The 20046-nt window shown below is 36.4% G+C and overlaps 1 protein-coding gene across 1 annotated transcript in view; it reads right to left on the bottom strand.

The window, feature by feature from the left end:
* Positions 1 to 310: 310 nt before the first annotated feature.
* Positions 311 to 20046, bottom strand: part of CYP20A1 (cytochrome P450 family 20 subfamily A member 1) — a 36425-nt gene continuing 16689 nt past the window's right edge. Inside the window, exons 7-13 of the mRNA XM_084893259.1 lie at positions 19907 to 20022; positions 18774 to 18828; positions 8122 to 8242; positions 4491 to 4602; positions 2850 to 2914; positions 704 to 793; positions 311 to 617 (exon numbers count right to left, since the gene is read on the bottom strand). Of these exons, the coding sequence (XP_084749385.1) occupies positions 470 to 617; positions 704 to 793; positions 2850 to 2914; positions 4491 to 4602; positions 8122 to 8242; positions 18774 to 18828; positions 19907 to 20022 (707 nt within the window). The 3' untranslated portion in view covers positions 311 to 469. The remainder of the gene's footprint in view (positions 618 to 703; positions 794 to 2849; positions 2915 to 4490; positions 4603 to 8121; positions 8243 to 18773; positions 18829 to 19906; positions 20023 to 20046) is intronic.

Here is a 20046-nt window from a genome sequence, read left to right as displayed (position 1 = left end):
ACTCTTTAAAATAAATAAAAGTATATATTTTTAAAATAAAGAATTTCAGCAAAACAGAAGGACAGCCGAAACCGGTTTGGCTCAATGGATAGAGCGTCGGCTTGGGGACTGAAGGGTCCCGGGTTCGATTCTGGTCAAGGGCATGTACCTTGGTTGCAGGCATATCCCCAGTAGGGAGTGTGCAAGAGGCAGCTGATTGATGACTCTCATCGATGTTTCTAACTCTCTATCTCTCTCCCTTACTCTCTGTACAAAATCAATAAAATATAATAATAAAAAACAAACAAAACAAAACAAAAACAGAAGGACAAACAAGTCTCAATTTTAGTTTGTCACTTACAAGGGAAACTTCAAAATGCATTAAAAAAAACCTGTATTATTTTCCACAATGTTACTTGGTTTGTAAAGAATCCCATATAAATTTCCTAAAAGGGCATTTTCTTCACCAAAGGGTAATGTAAAATGTTTACTATCTCTGTGAGACAGTGATCCAAGCTTCTTCCTTGGAGGATGTTACCAGTTCATACTTGGTTTCAATAACTTGACCCTCCACAGGCAGCAGGCGCAGTCTCCTCACCAACACACTCAGCAGTACTGTGGTCACCATGTATGCAAACCTAGTCAGGAAGAAAGTTGACTGGTCACTATTAACAATTACACTTTAAATATGCCTGATACCTTTCCTTTCACTTGATCACCTCACCTTAACTCTGGGCATTCCTGTGTGCCTGAGAATCCAAGCAAGGAGAAAGTTTTCATTACTGATTCATCATTAAACCGGTCTGGATCAAACCTAAAAAGAAGATTGGTATTTAGTTTTTTAAAAGTCATCCTAGTATATTTAATTAAAAAAAAAAAAAAAGAAGTTTGGGGGCTAATCACAATAGAAGGCCATTGGCCTTTTACATATTTACACTGTAAGAACACAGATATAATAATGTCTTAAAAACTATTTAAAATAAAAACTGCTGTCACATTATATTTAAATTTCACCTATTATTATGTTCCCAAATTATTCAATATATATTTTTGATCTCTTTCTGCTTATTATTGGCCTGCAGCTGTATAAAACCTGGGAAATCATTTGGTCTGGCCCTGCCAAAACATTCGAGGTGAGTTAATTAAATGTTTGACCAAATATAGCAGGCTAATTTTTAACTTGATCATTTTGTATGGCTGTGAACGATGTTATAAATATCCAAATGGCCCTTGGCAGAAAAAAGGTTCCCCAGCCGAAAAACCGGTTTGGCTCAGTGGTAGAGCGTCGGTCTGCGGACTGAAGGGTCCCGGGTTCGATTCCGGTCAAGGGCATGTACCTTGGTTGCCGGCACATCCCCAGTGGGGGGTGTGCAGGAGGCAGCTGGTCGATGCTGCTCTCTCATCGACCTTTCTAGCTCTCTATCTCTCTCCCTTCCTCTCTGTAAAAAAATCAATAAAATATATATTTAAAAAAAAAAGAAAAATAAAAAAGGTTCCCCATTCCAACTAAATTAGATGCAAAACACATTTCTCTGGAACCAATAATGAATAAGATTTTGACACAAGTTTACACCATTGTATGAGATATAAAGATAAATCAAACAAAATCACATAGTAAATATTTACATTTAAGTGTGTTCAACATATCTGTTACATGAGACCATCTGATCAATATGTAAGGTATTTAACATTGCCTTTTCAATTAAATTTATTGCTTAAAATTGGATACATCAGACTTAAAAACTTATATTCATCAATTATGTTACACCCATACTTAATAATAACTGAAGGAAATAAGAAGGCTAAGGTTTTTTATTGTACACAGTTTCACTCTGTAAAAACTTGCAGGGAAAATGGATATATTAAAACAAAACAAATAAATCACCCATTATGGATCATAAAACTTTGTCTTAAAAAACAAATGTTTCTTTGAAAAGATCACCAAAATTGATGAACACTTAACCAGTCTCAAAAAGGAAAAAGAATGAATCCAGATTTTCCAAAAGGGATGGGTAAGGAGGTGTCAAACTTCAGAAAGCTTTTCCTTAGCATACAACAGCATTACTAAAATTTCCTAAATTTGATTACATTTGAATCCTAAAAATTATTTCCACATTTTAGCATATATTCCTTTCTCTGTTTTTCAATTTGCAACCTAGATTTTCTAATCTACCAATGCATATCTTCATTTTTCCTATAAAAGCCACTTGGAATATAGAAATTTACTTAATTTTTACTTACAGCATATTTTAAAGGATTGCTATTTCACTTATTAATAGACTTCCTTTAATATCACTATAATATTAAAAGCCAAAATGATAAGGAAGTCCCATCCTTATCCTCCAAAAGAAGGTTTCCTAGTACTTCACCCATGCCACCAACCCTGCCCCTGATTTTCACACGGCTGTTTTACTCTCAACCAGCTCCATATATAACCTTCTATGGGACAGTAAATCCTAATCCATTTCCTTAGGATTTTATTAGATGCCTATTGAAGAGGCAAACAAAAGCAGCTCTGTTCTTCACCATTCTCACATACAACACTTATACACACAAAGCCTATTTTCTGAATTTGACTAAAGCACTTAATAATTGAAATCACTTAACCAAAACAAAATTCCAAAATTTGCCTGAAATTAAAAGATAGTTGCAGAGATCAGGTCATTAAACAGATCTTAGGATAGAAGTGGTAACAGGAGAGACAAAGAGTAGCAGACAGCAGATTCATGAAAGAAAAAGTAGTGAGTGAGCAGACAATATAAAGGGAAGATATAAATGTATCGTTGTCTCCTCAAAAATTAGAAAGTAATGCAACACGTGAAAACACATAAAAATCAATGATCACAATGACAGTGACTGATATTCCATACTTGTATGGTGATGGCCAAGTACTGGGGTCTTGAAGTACCACACCAAGGGCATAAAGAACAAGGGTCTGCAAACAAAAATAAAATGTCTTCTAGTTAGTCAAGGCCTAACAAAGACAAAGCGACACCCAGAAAGCCAACTTATCCTAAATGCTCTGTTAATGTAGATAATGAATACAAAATAAAAAGGTAAAACAACAGAAGAAAACAGAGGCCATGACTTTGGTAATCTTACAGTGAGGAAGGCATTCCTAAGCCTATCACAAAAGCCATGAAGTAATAACAGGTTTAACTATATAAACATTTTAAAAATTGCACCCTGTCAAAACAAAAATCATACCATACAATATCAAATAGAAAGAAAAAATACTTGCTATATACCCAACAGCATGTATAATATACAAAAAGACATGAGCTCACTGGAAAGAACACTGAGTTATAAGCAGATAATTCACTAAAGAAGAAATACAAACTGTTTATATATGAAAAGCTGCTCAATCTCTCCAAGATTAGGGAAAAGCAAATTAAAAGCATGAGATAGTTTTTCATATAAAATTCACAAAATATATATGATTTATAAATCCGTAGGTGGTGAGGATATGGAGACAAAAAGCTTTTTCATACATTATTGCTAACAATATAAGTTGCCTTTTAGATAACAATTTAAATTCAACATACATATCACTTTGACCCAAAAAACTTCATTTCTACAGCTCTATCCAATACCTGTCCAAGTATATAATTTGTAATAATAAAAAAAGATCTAATTTCCACCTATGAGGACTGCTTAAATAAATCATAGTACATGGAATACTATGCATCCATTAAAAATGAGTTGGCCCTAGCTGGTGTGGATAGAGCATTGGCCTACGGACTGAAGGGCCCTGGGTTTGATTCCTGTCGAGGGTACATGTCTGGGTTGCAGGCTTGATGCCCAGTTGGGGCGTGCAGGAGGCAGCCGATCAATGATTATTTCATCATTGATATTTCTCTCTCTCTCTCTCTCTCTCTCTCTCTCTCTCTCTCTCTTCCTCCCTCCCCCTCCCTCCCTCCCTCCCTCCCTCCCTCCCTCCCTCCCTCTCTAAAATTAATAAAAAATATATATTTTTTAAATGAGTTGGATCTGTATCAAGTGACAGATGTACTAGTAGTCATGATACACTCAATAAAAGAAAATTAAAGAGTATATAGAGTAACCTTTCATATATAAATTCAGTTTTTAAAATATATACACATATGTATGTGTATAACATACATAGAATAATATACACACAGAAAAAGATCTATACTCTAAAGAAAAAGAACTCATGGACATGGACAGTAGTACGGTGACTGCAGGGGTGGTGGTGGGTGGAAGTAGAGGAGGGCATTGGGGGGAAATGGTGATGAAAAAAATAAAATAAAGGAAAAATATACAATAAACTATTAACAGCAGTGCCCCTGGGGAAGAGAGCTTTTCTTTTATACCGGTATAGTTTGAACTTTAGAACAGGCATATATTATTTTGTCATTTTAAATGACTGTGTTTCTTATTTAACAATAGGTAGCCTTTATTGGACACTGTAAACAATAAAATTTAAAAATACACACTAAAAGAGTTGAAAAGAATAACTGAATGAGTTAAGTATACTAAATGTTTCCTACCTCTCTAGGAATAATGAATTTGTCGATCTTTCCTTCAATATCTTGAAGCCGGGCCGAAACTGGGGTCAGTTTGGCAGTCCGAACAGTCTCACAAAGCACTTGTCGACAATATCTGTTTAAAAAAATTTTTTTTGGAATATCTTTACTACGAGAGAGGCGGTTTGAAATGTAGAAATATTTCAAAATGTCATTCAACAACTCTCATAATTTTCCTAATTTGAAATAGTTGCATGATAATTCTTTTTTGCTTGAAGATATCCTATATAATAAAACCCTAATATGCAAATTGACCAAATGGTGGAATGACCGGTTGCTATGATGTGCACTGACCACCCGGGGGCAGACGCTCAATGTAGAACCTGTCCCCGGGTGGTCAGTGCGGTTTCGTTGAAGAAACAAAAGAATTTCAGTGCAGTTGAACCCAAGAGTATGAAGAGGCACAAGTAATAAGAGATAAAGTAGAAGAGGAATGCAAAGCTAAGCTATTGAAATGCCTCATAAGCTCATGAAATGCCTCAAGAGTTTAAATTTTATCTTAACGGCAACCGGAAGTCACAGAAGGATTTTAAAGTGGGAGGTCATCTAATCAGATGTGACTCCCCAAATATATAAAGATCACTAACTCTGTGACTCTCAGCTTCGGCTACATATTACAATAATCTGAGAAGTTTTTTAAAACCACCAATGGCAGATGGTTGTCTTGGGATTGTTTTCAGGTTCTCTGTATTTTTAAAGCACCTGAAGTGAGTACAGTCACAGACTCCAGTAATTTGAAGAATGAATTGGAGGGGAGCAAGATCTAAGTCGGTTGAAATGTACCAGACAAGAACTAAAACTAAACTTCCAACTAAAGTTGTTTGGAAAGCAGGATCGATAAAACTTGATCACTGATTGGTTGTGTTGGGAGTTACTATAATTAAGAACACTGTCCACAATATATTGAGAGAGAGAAATGGAATTTACAGAAGAGTTATAAGTTATGTATTTTTTAATGTTTTTAAATTTTTTTGTTTTACTATGATATATGTGCATAGAAAAATCTGGAAAAAATAGTAAAAGGGATAACAATTTTTATCCCTAAAGGTACATTTATAAAGAATGTACCTTCTACACCTTCTACTTCATACACTTCAGTATTATAAAAACTTCAAAAGACAAGCATGTATTACTCTTAAAATTAAAGATAGCTATGTTCAATGTAATAGATAAAGACTCCACCATTTTGAAGACTCTGTAACACAGTGGTTCTCAACCTTCCTAATGCTGCGACTTTAATACAGTTCCTCATGTGGTGGTGACCCCTAACCATAAAATTATTTTTGTTGCTACTTCATAATTGTAATTTTGCTACTGTTATGAATCGTAATGTAAATATCTGATATGCAGGATGTCTTTGGCGACCCGTGTGAAAAGGTTGTTCGACCCCCAAAGAGGTTGCGACCCACAGATTGAGAACCGCTGCTGTTAACAGAAGCCTCCCGGAGAAATCCATGGCTTCGAGTTTTGCCCCATGGCTGTCTCTCTATCTTCGTTTCTAGAGTTGAAAGATGCTCCTAGACAGGGCTGTCTGATACCCAGACTCACACTTCCAATCCATTCCTAAGCAGTCACAGCCACTATTTTTAAAAAATATTTTTTAAAATAATTTTTATTTTTCAATTACAATTGACGTTATTAGTTTCTGATTTCACTTATACGTGGAATCTAAAATATTTTTCATTTATTTTAGATGTATAATTTGATGTTTACACAATTGTGTAACCAAAACTACAAGCAAAACACAGAACAAGGACACTTCTCTCACCCTAAAACCTTTATTTCCGCCCCTTCATAGCTCATCCCATCCGCACTCCTTCCTCCAGACAAGCATTGATCTGCTTTCTATCACAATAGCTTTGTCTTTTCTATTTCACCTAAGTGAAATCACGCTGTAGCCAATCTTTGTGCTTGACTTCTTTCACTTAGCATAATGAGATTTCCATTATCTGTGTATTGATATTGTGTTACTTTTTATTTTAAAAATATCACTTTCCTTACATCAGATCTGTCTTAAGAAAAGTAATTCTATGTTGAATTCTACTACATCATAAGTAGAATTATCTGAAATCATGGTCTTTTTCCTATAAATATGACAATGAAGACAACAGGGTAACTGTCCTGTTTTTCTTGACGGCAGCTCCTCCTGTCTCCTCCCGTCTTCGGAGCTAGAGGAGGGGGAGGACCAGCTTCTGTGCCTCCCAGTGTTTCTGAGGTTCTGGCAGAGTCCTTCTCTGTAACTGGTTTTCCCTATTTGCCAAGAGTCTGTTTCCTCTTAACACTCAACATGTTTTACAGAAGTCTTGTAACAGTTCCAAAAATAATAAAACCGGTCCCGAACATAAAAATGATACATACCACAGCACATTGGTTTTTCATAAGTGGCTTCGGTTTTGTTAAATTCCTTTAAATAATTTATTGTGCCAAACTATGTGGTAGAAATAAAGTTTTTCTTCAAAGTAATAAAACCCCTGAAGAAATGCAGTTCAATGATGTGTGCAGAGGGTGAGAATCATCTGTACAGAGGCCAGCCCGGGACGGTGTGGCCACCTCAATGCCTAGCAGGTCCCGTTAGTGAGAAGTGGGAGGTTTAACCTCAATGCCATGTCCCCAGGACAAAAGTTTATCCCAGGTAAACGCTTCCAGTATAGTGTCTGTAAGGCTGTTCTTGAGCGGATGAAATCCGCTTCTCCAACTGTCCTACATTAACATGAAAAAGTACTCTACTTTATATTTTATCTGCCCCTCCCATCACTCCTAAGACGGTGGTTAAAGTGTTCTCTGCTTTAATAATTAGATGTAAGACCAGTGAAAAATTTAGGCTTCCTTTTAATTTACTGTGTTTCTCTTTATTACTTGGTAATATTCCATAGTACAAATATAATACAATCTGTTTATTCACCAGCTCACAAACATTTGGACTGCTTCCAGCTTTTTGCTGTTATAAATAATATTCTGTGAACATGTGCAAGCAAGTTTGTGTGGCCATTTATTTTTATTTCTCTTGGTGAATGCCTGGGAAAAGAACTGCTGGGTCAAATGGTGAGCATATGTTTAACTTTCTAAGATCCTGCCAGTTTTCCTACAGGACTGTTCCATTTCCCATCCCCACCACCAAGGTCTGAATGTTTCACTTACTTGATTGACAATATTGATACTATTTTATACAGGCTAATGTAAAGCTTTCCCAGAACTACCATATGGTTTTAGAAAATAAATTAATTTTTTAAAATATAGTTTATTGATTTTTTTACAGAGAGGAAGGGAGAGGGATAGAGAGTTAAAAACATTGATGAGAGAGAAACATCAATCAGCTGCCTCCTGCACACCCCCTACTGGGGATATGCATGCAACCAAGATACATGTCCTTGACCAGAATCGAACTTGGGACCCTTGAGTCCGAAGGCTGACGCTCTATCCACTGAGCCAAACCGGTTAGGGTGAAAGTAAATTAACTTATTAAAATCTTATATAAATATTTTAAGTCCTATAAAGATATATAGCTTTCCAAGATATTAGCCATTAGCTTTAAATGAGATAGTCAAACTGCTCACATTTACCTTTTAATGATCTCTTCCTTTCATTGTGTTCTTACCTGAGCTGCTCAATTTTCTCTGGAGTAATCGGACCCTTTCCAAAAACTTGGTCTATCTCTTCATATAGTTTTTTCTGCACTTCTTCAGAGGTGGTTAAAAAACAGATTGCCCAGGTGCACACTAAGTGAAGATTTACATTTATAACAATGAAAATAGATACCTCATAGTTTGGGTGCAGAATAAGAAGAAAAACTTTTTTTTTGAAATTTTCCTTTTTTTTTTTTTTTTTTTTCCTTTTCCTAATACAGAAGAAAAATAAATGCTACCAAAAACAAAAAGTAAAACAAGATTGTTCACAGGATCTGTACTTCACTGAACAAAACATAAATATTTATAGATTGCTCCCCAAAAGAAATAAGGCAATCTGGAAGATTTCTTTCTTAAACTGGCAAACACTTAAAGCCACTTCTTAAATTATTTTATTTTTTCAATCACCATTTACCCCCTCTGTGCCCTCTTCCACCTTCACCTCCACCCCTTGCAGTTACCACACTGTTGTCAATGTCACCAGAGGTAAAACAGTAATGATAATAAATAAACTTCACATCTGGGGGAATGTTAAATGCTGACACCTTTGATAGATTGTCTGGTTCACTCAACCTTGTAAAATAAAATACTGATTTATCAGTTCACTCGGGAGCCTTAATGAAATGACTCATACAAATCAAAGTACAGGAACTTTACCTACAAATCAATATTCTAAATTTTCACTTGTAATAGTAGATACACTGGCTAAAGAACTGGGACTGCTTATTATTGCTTAGGACAGTGGTTCTCAAAAATCCTCTCACATCCACAGATTCTGATTTAGTAGGTTTAGGCTAGATCGAAGCATCTGCACTTCTAACAAATACCACAATTATTTTCATGAACACCAAAATTGGAAAATCCCGAGTTTATGGCTTACTTTGGTTAATATGGCTTATGGATTATATTCATTGTGGAAATGAAAAGGTAAAAAAATTACATGATGAACATAAAGCAGAGAAAATAGTTAGATTTCCTTTAATAATCCACTGGGATTACAACAATTCAAAGAATTTAACCATCCACATTATATAGTACTTCTTGCCCTAGATTATGTTTGACTCACCTCTACTTTTTCTATATCAAGTACTTTTTAAAATACATTTACTAATTTGTACCTCTACTTAATATTTCTTTCCTGAACTAGTAAGGACTGCTATAGATTTGTCTCAAACTTAAATTTTAACTCACCTATTATCCAATCAATTCCCATGCTAGAAAAGACATAATTCACTTTTTGTACTAAATCTTACTAATAAAATCAATAGCTATCTGGTCCTCAATTATTTTGATAATTATTCACATCTATAGTTCAAAAAAGGCACATGATGAGTAACTGCCTGTCCTTAACTTTTTCCTACATATGCTTCCTTATTATGGCTTTTGAGTGAACTGCAAAATTTCTGTTCACAAAATAAATGAACAAGCAGAACAAAAACAGACTCACAGATACAGAGAACATTTTGACAGTTGGCAGATGGGAGGGGGTTGAGGGTATGGTGAAAAAGGTGAAGAAATTAACAAGAACAAATTGGTTGTCACAGAATAATCATGGGGATATAAAGTACAGCATAGGGAATAAAGTCAATAATATTCTAATAACTATGTATGGTATCAGATGGGAGCAAGATTCATCAAATACTGTATGAACGAATGGTACTCTGCTAAACTAAAACTAGTAACTTATGTAATGTCTAATCACTGGGTTATGCACCTGAAACTAACATAATAATGTATGTCTACTATAATTGAAAAATAAAAATGATTTTAAGATGGAAAAAAAGGCAAGTGACATGAAAACTAGTGCAGATAGTGTACAATATGTATATGTATGCAATTTTGTAAAATTGCAGAGTAAAATATAATACTGAAAGATTTAGCACAAAAATTTGAATATAGTACGCACACATACACCCAGCTTGACTAAATGGTCATTTAAAAAATAACGTAGATAGGCGGAGCTTGAAGATGGCGACCGAACAGATGGACTTGTTCTGACCCCGGTCCCAAAACAGATAGAAGCAACATCTGAGTCGCTCAGGGAATGTTGATTAGCAGCTAAGGGGCAGCGGATCACTCTAGGAAGGTAAGGAAGTGTCCGCTGGACAATTTTTCCTGACCAAGCGGCCAGCACTCCCGACTTCTCCCGGAGCTCCGGGCTCGGAGCAAAGGCGGCGCCACCCTACCAGGAAGGGAGCAGCTTCTCTGAGGCCTGGAAAACCCACAGCCGAGGAGTCCATCGAGCACCTGTGGCGCCCCGATCGGAGCAAGCGCGTGGATTCAAGGAAGCTCTTCAACCACCCACAGAAAGGTCAGAGTTTGCGTGGCTAGGCTGAGAGTTCAGGCTGCGATAGCCCCATTGCTCCCGCGAGGCCCCGCCCCCAGTGCGGCCCTGAGCTCCACGGCCCCACCTATTGATATATTGTAGCACCAAAGCGCCGCGAGGCCCCGCCCCCAGTGCGGCCGCGGCCCCGCCTATATTGTAGCCCAGGAGAGCTGCGAGGGCCCGCCCCCAGAGAGAAAGAAGGCCAGAGCAACCAAAGTCTGGGAGGTCAAACCAGTAACACTGACACCTAAGGGCTGAACTACAAACTGCCTTTTTTTTTTTTTTTTCTTTTTTTTTCTTTTTTTTTTTTTTCTTTTTTCTTTTTCTTTTTCTTTTAATTAATCAAAAATAAATGGACACAAATAACTAAGATATAGCCTACCTAAAATTAAGGACTACCTTACAAAACTGAGGTGCAGTGGAAAGCTGGGAACTGCAAGACTCTCTGATCAAAGAACCAGGCATACCAAATACAATAACAGAGGAAGTGATTGAACTCTACTGGACAATTTTATGCTAATTATACTATTCTTTATTTTATTTTCATTTTTTACATTTTTTATTTAATTTTCATTTTTTACATCTTTTACTTCAGAAACGATTTTTTTTCTTTTTTCCTTACTTGATTTTACCTTTTCAATTATTACATTTTTCAATCTCTATCTTCACTATTACTACTGCTATTTTGCAATTTTTTTTTTCTTTTTCTTTTCCTCCCCAGTACCATTTTACTTCGTCTTTATTTTACATTGGGAGTAACCTTCATTCTATTTTAATCTCTACTATAGCATCATTCAACCCTATCTCAATTCGACCTTTACCCCATCACTCTCTTACTAAACTTTAACCTTTTAGTCTCCAGTTTATCCTATCCCTTTCCGGCTTTAGTTTTTCCTCTATTCTTTCTGTATACCCCCTGCTAAAGCTCTCACTATACTCATAGACCTAAGTTCCAACCCCTGATACAAGTGTATAAATATCACTCTCTGCACTATATTAACTAGTTAAAAAAAAAAAAAAACACAAAAAAAAACGGTTCTACTTTCTATCCTTTTCTCATTGTTTGAGTGAAGGTTGATTATTGTGAATATTTGTGCTTTTCAGTGAAATTGTTATGCTTATTCCAGTGTTGTTATTGTTGCTTTGTATTTTTTTTTAAATCCTCTGTTTTTGTTTGTTTCTTTGACTTCTGTATATCATAACCTTACTTAATAATAGTGGATATTGTATTGTAGTTTGTATTAATCTCCAAGTATTGTTACCGGCATTGGCTGGGCTCAGTGGTTGATCTATGGCAATTTTCTCCACATATATATAGTTTGTTTCCCATTTTTTTAGTTTGCTTCTTCTCTCTCTCTCTCTCTCTCTCTCTCTCTCTCTCTCTCTCTCTCTCTCTCTCTCTCTCTCTCTCTTACTCTCTCTTCTTTTTCTCCCTGTTTTCTAACTTCATTTTGTCATTACTTTATTTCTTCTTTGACTTTTTTTTTTTTTTTAATTTTTCTTTATTTTACTTTTACCTTCCTTCCTTCCTTCTCTCCTATACCCTAATTTGCCTATCGCTAGGGGTTACCTTTATTAGAGGTTATTAATATTGTAAATACATTCCTGTTAAGTGCCTCTCGTGTTGTACCTGGTAGTGTTGTATTTTGCACCTATAAATTAACGCAAGAGAAAGAACACCATATAACCAGACATCCTGAAAAGAGGTACCATGGGAAGACAAAGAAACACCCCACAAATGAAAGAAAAGCAGGCATCACCAGAAAAGGAAGTAAACGAGCCAGAGGCAAGCAGCCTACCAGAGCAAGAGTTCAGAATAATGATTATTGGTTGGCTAAAAAGAATGGAAGAGAAATTTGACAATAACCAAGAAGAAATGAAGAAGAACCATCAGGAATTGAGGAAGAACCAAGAAGAAATGAAAAATGACATCGCTACCATGAAGAACTCAATAGAAAGCATCAAGAGTAGACTAGATGAAGCGGAAGACCGCATCAGTGAGCTAGAAGACAAGATGGAAAAAAATACCCAATTAGAGCAGCTTCTAGAAAAAAAGATTAAAAAGCAGGAGGAGAGCCTACGGGAGCTTTGGGACATTACAAAACAAAATAATATTCGAATAATAGGGGTTCCAGAAGGAAAGGAAACTGAGGTAGACGTGGAAAAAGTATTTCAAGAAATAATGACAGAAAGGTTTCCTGAGATAGAGAAGAAAAAACCCACACAAATCCAAGATGCTCGCAGAGTCCCAAGCAAAATGAATCCCAGAAGACAGACGCCAAGGCACATTATAATTAAAGTGGCAAACAACAACGACAAAGTAAGAATCTTAAAAGCAGCCAGAGAGAGACAGAAAGTTACTTACAAAGGAACCCCCATCAGACTAGCAACTGATTTCTCAACAGAAACATATCAGGCCAGAAGGGAATGGGATGAAATATACAAAGTCATGCAAAGGAAGGGTTTGAATCCAAGAATACTGTACCCAGCAAGACTATCAATCAAAATTGAAGGGGAAATCAGGAGCTTCACAGACAAAAAAAGACTGAAGGAATTTATCTCCACCAAACCAGCAATGCAAGAAATGCTAAAGGGTCTACTGTAAAAATAAAGAAATAGGAATTGAAGAAGGAACATGGGTATAGAATAAAAATGCCATCAAATGAGTACCTATCAATAATAACCTTAAATGTAAATGGATTAAATGCTCCAATCAAAAGACATAGGGTGTCAGATTGGATAAGAAAACAAGACCCTTACATCTGTTGCCTACAAGAAACCCACCTCAGAAAAAAAGATGCACACAGACTGAGGGTGAAGGGATGGAAAAAAGTTTTCCAGGCAAATGGAAAGGAAAGAAAAGCTGGGGTAGCAATACTTATATCTGACAAATTAGATCTCAGAGTGAAGGACATAACAAGAGATAATGAAGGCCACTTCATAATACTAAAGGGTACAATCCAACAAGAAGAAATAACCCTGGTAAATATATATGCACCCAATACAGGAGCACCCAAATACATAAAAAAACTGCTGGAGGACATTAAGGGAGAGATTAATAGCAATACAATCATAGTAGGAGATTTTAATACCCCACTGTCACCCTTCGACAAATCATCTAAACAAAAAATCAGCAAAGAAATATCAATCCTAAACGACTCACTAGACCAGATGGAATTAATTGACATCTTTAGAACATTCCACCCCAAAGCCACAGAATATACATTCTTCTCAAGTGCACATGGGACATTCTCAAAGATAGACCACATTTTGGGACATAGGCAAAGTCTCTTCAAATTCAAGAAGATAGAAATCATATCAAGCATCTTCTCAGACCATAGTGGCATAAAACTGGAAATTAATTACAATAAAAATAATCCAAAGAAATCAAATACATGGAGACTAAACAACATGCTATTAAACAAAGACTGGGTTACCAGAGAAATCAAGGAAGAAATTAAAAACATCCTGGCAACAAATGACAATGAAAACACAACAATCCAAAATCTATGGGACACAGCAAAAGCAGTTTTGAGAGGGAAGTTCATATCCTTACAAGCCTATTGCAAAAAACTAGAAAAAATGGTAACAGATGAACTAACTCTACAACTCAAAGAGTTAGAAAAAGAGCAACAAGAAAAACCCAGTGTAAGCAGAAGGAAGGAAATAACAAAAATCAGAGCACAGATAAATGACATAGAGACCAAAGAAACAATACATAAGATCAACAAAACCAAGAGCTGGTTCTTCGAAAGGATAAACAAGACTGATGGACCTCTAGCCAGGCTAACCAAGAAACAAAGAGAGAGGACCCAAATAAACAAAATCAGAAATGAAAGAGGTGAAATAACAACAGACCCCACCGAAATACAACAGATTGTTACAAAATACTACGAACAACTCTATTCCAACAAACTAAACAACCTGGAGGAAATGGACATATTCCTAGAAAAATACAAACTGCCAAAACTCAATCAGGAAGAATCTAAAAATCTCAATAGACCAGTGACGTGGGAAGAAATTGAAACCGTCATCAAAAAGCTTCCAGCAAACAAAAGCCCAGGGCCAGATGGCTTCACAGGAGAGTTTTACCAAACATTCAAGGAAGAACTAAAACCTATCCTCCTCAGACTATTCCAAAAAATCCAAGAGGAAGGAACACTTCCGAACTCCTTCTATGAAGCCAACATCACCCTAATACCAAAACCAGATAAAGACAACTCAATGAAAGAGAATTACAGGCCAATATCCCTCATGAACATAGATGCCAAAATCCTCAACAAAATTCTAGCAAATCGACTCCAGAAGAACATCACAAAGATCATACACCATGACCAAGTAGGATTTATTCGAGGAATGCAAGGATGGTACAATATCCGCAAATCAATAAACGTGATACATCACATAAACAAATTGAAAGATAAAAATCATATAGTCATATCAATTGACGCAGAAAAAGCATTTGACAAAATCCAACACCCTTTCCTGTTAAAAACTCTTAAAAAGGTGGGAGTACAAGGATCATATCTCAACATAATAAAAGCTATATATGATAAACCCACAGCCAACATTATACTCAATGGGCAAAAACTAAAACCATTCCCTCTAAGAACAGGAACAAGACAGGGATGCCCACTCTCGCCACTCCTGTTTGACATAGTTCTGGAAGTACTAGCCATTGCAATTAGACAAGAGGAGGAAATAAAAGGCATCCAAATTGGAAAAGAAGAAGTAAAGTTATCCTTATTTGCAGATGACATGATATTGTACATAAAAAACCCAAAAGACTCCATTAAAAAACTAATTGACTTAATAAATGAATTTGGCAACGTAGCAGGATATAAAATTAATGCCAAGAAATCCATGGCATTTCTATACACCAACAGTGAAACTACAGAAACAGAGGCTAAAAAAGCAATTCCATTCACCATCGCACCAAAAAAATTAAGATACCTAGGAATAAATTTAACTAAAGAAATAAAGGACCTATTTGCGGAAAACTACACGACACTGAAAAAAGAGATAGAGGAAGATGTAAGGAGATGGAAGAACATACCATGTTCATGGATTGGTAGAATCAACATCATCAAAATGTCCATACTTCCTAAAGCAATCTATAGGTTCAATGCACTCCCCATTAAAATACCAACGACATATTTCACTGACCTAGAAAGAACTCTCCAAAAGTTCATTTGGAACAATAAAAGACCCCGAATAGCCACAGCAATTCTGAGAAAGAAGAGTAAAGTAGGAGGGATCTCAATATCAGACTTCAAACTATACTACAAAGCCACTGTTCTCAAAACAGCCTGGTACTGGCACAAGAACAGACAAATAGATCAATGGAATAGAATTGAGAACCCAGATATCAACCCAAATCACTATGCTCAATTAATATTTGACAAAGGAGGCACGAATATACAATGGAGTCAAGACAGTCTCTTCAATAAATGGTGTTGGGAAAATTGGACAGACACATGCAAAAGAATGAAACTAGATCACCAACTTACACCATTCACAAGGATAAACTCAAAATGGATACAGGACTTAAACATCAGACGGGAAACCATAAAAATACTAGAAGCATCCACAGGTAGCAAAATCTCAGACGTATGCCAAAATAACTTCTTCACTGATACTGCCCCTAGGGCAATGGAAGCTAAAGAGAAAATAAACAAATGGGACTACTTCAAAATAAAAAGCTTTTTTACAGCAAAAGAAACCATCAATAAAACAACAAGAAAGCCCATGGTGTGGGAGATCATATTTGCAAATATTACCACTGATAAAGGTTTAATCTCCAACATTTACAGACAGCTTATACAACTAAATAAAAGGAAGATGAATGATCCAATTAAAAAATGGGCAATGGACCTAAACAGAATATTTTCAAAAGAAGACAGAAGGAAGGCCAAAAGGCACATGAAAACATGCTCAAAGTCACTAATTATCCGAGAGGTGCAAATCAAAACAACAATGCGGTACCATCTCACACCTGTCAGAATGGCCAACATCAACAAATCAACAAACGACAAGTGTTGGCGAGGTTGCGGAGAAAAAGGAACCCTCGTGCACTGCTGGTGGGAATGCAGACTGGTGCAACCACTGTGGAGAACAGTGTGGAGTTTCCTCAAAAAACTGAAAATGGAACTCCCATTTGACCCAGTAATCCCACTTCTAGGAATATATCCCAAGAAACTAGAAACACCAATCAGAAAGGATATATGCACCCCTATGTTCATAGCAGCACAATCTACAATAGCCAGAATTTGGAAACAGCCTAGGTGCCCGTCAGCAGATGATTGGATCCAAAAACTATGGTACATCTACACAATGGAATACTATGCTGCCATAAAGAAGAAGGAATTCTCATCATTTGCAGCAACCTGGATGGAATTGGAGAGCATCATGCTGAGTGAAATAAGCCAATCAACGAAAGAGAAACACCACATGACCTCACACATCGGTGGATGATAAAGATCTTTATAAACTGATGAACCAAGAGACAGATATAGAGAAAGTAAAGCAACAGGCAGACTGTCAAATTACAGTGGGGAGGGTAGGGATATCAGGGGGAGATAATAGATCAACCGAAGGACTTGTATAAATGCATATAAGTACAACCAATGGACATAAAACTATGGGGAGGGAGGGGATGTGTGGGAGGGAGGGAGGGGGGCAATAAAAAAAATCAAGAAAATATGTAAAAAAAATAAATAAATAAATAAATTAATTAATTAATTAATTAAAAAAAAATAAAAAAAAATAAAAAATAACGTAACTGTAAAAGCTTAATAATTTCAAACATTGGTGCTTTTGTAGAGCTCTACTAAAAATAAAGTATGACTAGGGATAGCTTCAAGGTGTGATTTTAAGTCTCTGAACATTCTTTAATTATACCACTGAACCAAGACACAATTTTATCCTGGGAAGATAGTTGGAGGTCGTCTACAACTAACTCCTTATTTTAGAAAAGGGGAAAATGCGTAGGCAAGTGCCTGGTTCAAGGTTTAAGTAAGCTGCAGAGGAGGAACTTGATGGTTTCCTGCCTATCTTGCCTCTCAAAAACTTCAGAAGTGACTTAAAAACAACCAGCCCAATGCAAAGAAATAATCCTCTGAATATTTCCCCTAAAAACAGCAAATCAGATTAAAATATTAACTGAAGCTTGGAAATGATCACTTTTTGTGACATCTAGAGGACAAGTGATTCAGATTTACTTTAAGGACTTCAGCAAAAATTTATTTTAATGCAATAAAATTTTAAAACAAGGTAAGCATTTTAAAAAAAGATCCAATACAGCCCTGGCGGGTGGCTCAGTCGGTTAGAGCATCATCTCCTACACCAAAAGGTTTGGGGTTCAATTCCCCATCAGGGCACATACCTAGGTTTCGGGATGCCCAATTGGGGCTCACACAGGAGGCAACTGATTTCTGTCTCTGTCTGTCTGTCTGTCTCTCTCTCTCTCAAAATGAAAAACCAATAAAAATATATACTCAGTTGAGAATTTAAAAAAAAAAAAAAGGTTCAATACATCATATTTACACAAGCTTACTTTAACTCCATTTAATTTATAATATCTGGACATCTTTTAATGTTGAAAATTTTACAGCAAGAAAAACTGATGGGAGTTTGTATTTGTAATCTTTATTTTTAAGAAAAGTTCCTTCAACAGAAAGAGTGGTAAATGAATCCTTCAAGTGAACATGAATTTTTTGGGATTTTAAACTAATATTTTAGTACTTCCTTTAACATTTTATGTTAGTATATTTTTATAGATATACACAAACTTTTATAAATATTGTATGAATGAATGGAATTCTACTAAACTAAAATTCAGTAAGGAAACTTAGAAACATATCACACACATTTTAGATTTTGGGAAAAAAACAAAACACCTTTAATCTGACAAGAGTGCTTCTGAATCATGATTCCTGTGGCTCATCTGTTCTGCTGGTAGGCTTTAATAACAGCAGACCGAACAGGGTCAAAGTGAAATGCCTCAGCAGGAACCTGAAAAGCTCACTAGTCGGTTGGGAAGGTGTCAATAACAGTTCATTTTAAAAGCACTAACTAGAATTCACAATCCGTAAACTGTGACAAAAATTTTATGGCAATGTTCAAAGGTGGTATAGAACACCTGGCGTTTTTTAAAAGGTACCTGTGTGAATCAAGCCTTGCAAACAAGAATAAAAAAGAAGAGGGGGGAAATTATAAAGAGTGTTTCCTTTATTTTAGAATAGCTTTACCCGTGTATATTTTATACTCTATCTCAAGAAGGAATCAAGGAATACTTACATTTTGCAGTTATTATGCAACTTGCCAGAGAAAATATCATACTGTCTTCTAGGATCTAGAAAACAAAATGAAGTTTAGGAAGAATGAAATGCAAGGTGGCCTGTATCAGGCCCTACTAAAATAACCTAGAGCACAGAACTGGGGTCAAGGTAAGGGGAAAGTCTATATTTCTTTGTTTCACTTAAAAAATCTATAGAAGAACCAATCTAAATATCACATTGCCTTTTTCCATGCAGTAAACATTATCTATATTACTGTCTCATAATTTTTGCAAATAAACTTGGCCTGCTGCAGCAATGAAGCCTCAGGAACCGTATAACCCTGCCACTCACCATCCTTGGAGCCTGACTCAATTCCTGCACTCACACACACACCAAAAAGTCGCTTCTGCCTATGAAAACTTGCATGTGCAGAATGGGGCTGAGGATTCCTACAATAAAAGGGTGTGGCAAAATGGCTTCACGCCTGTCCTTTGCCTGACACCACCACAGGTGTGCTTGGAGTAACAGACACGCACTGGAACAAGCCAAGCTTTATATCTGGTCACGCAGGCAGAGCAGCTTAGTCGATAAAGGCTTATACGGGCCCTCCTATTTTATGATGAGAGATTTTTGCTCAATATTTGTTTCCCAATGCTATATAATAAAACGCTAATATGCGAATTGACCAAACAGCGCAACAACCGGTCACTCTGACATGCACTGACCACCAGGGAGCAGACACTCTATGCAGGAGCTGCCTCCTGGCGGTCAGTGTGCTCCCACGGGGGGGCGCTGCTCAGCCAGAAGCCGGGCTGCGAGCTCAGCGGTGGCAATGGGAGCCTCTCCCACCTCCGCAGCAGCACTAAGGACCCCTAGGGAGATGTCCGATTAACAGAGAGTGCAGGTCAGGCTGGGGGTCCCCTCTGAGTTTACAAATTTCATACGCCGGGCCTCTAGTTATTAAATAATAAACAGCTGCTTCAAAGAGCTAAATAACAGGAGACTAAATACTAATATTGTTTATGGATGATGTACAGTAAAAGAAAAGAAAGCCATTGGATTTTGGAGACCATCTGGATTAAATGAATAAAAACCAAACTCTATAAATGTGTGATTATCTTTTATTTGAAAAATGTTTAACAATTGCATTACCTGTTGGTCATTAAGGTTTCCCTGTATTAAGGAGTCAATGAAAGTACATTGACTAACGTTCTTTCCTTTTCGTTCTTTTATGATTTTCTTCAAAATAGATTCCAGTTGCATAAGGGCTTAGCGAAGAAAAAAAAATTAGA

Source organism: Pipistrellus hanaki (genome assembly GCF_964339955.1).
Source record: "Pipistrellus hanaki genome assembly, chromosome: 8".
In the NCBI taxonomy this organism is placed as follows: Eukaryota; Metazoa; Chordata; class Mammalia; order Chiroptera; family Vespertilionidae; genus Pipistrellus; species Pipistrellus hanaki.
The sequence above is the reverse complement of the archived record's forward strand: the minus strand, read 5'-3'. Positions and strand labels throughout refer to the sequence as shown.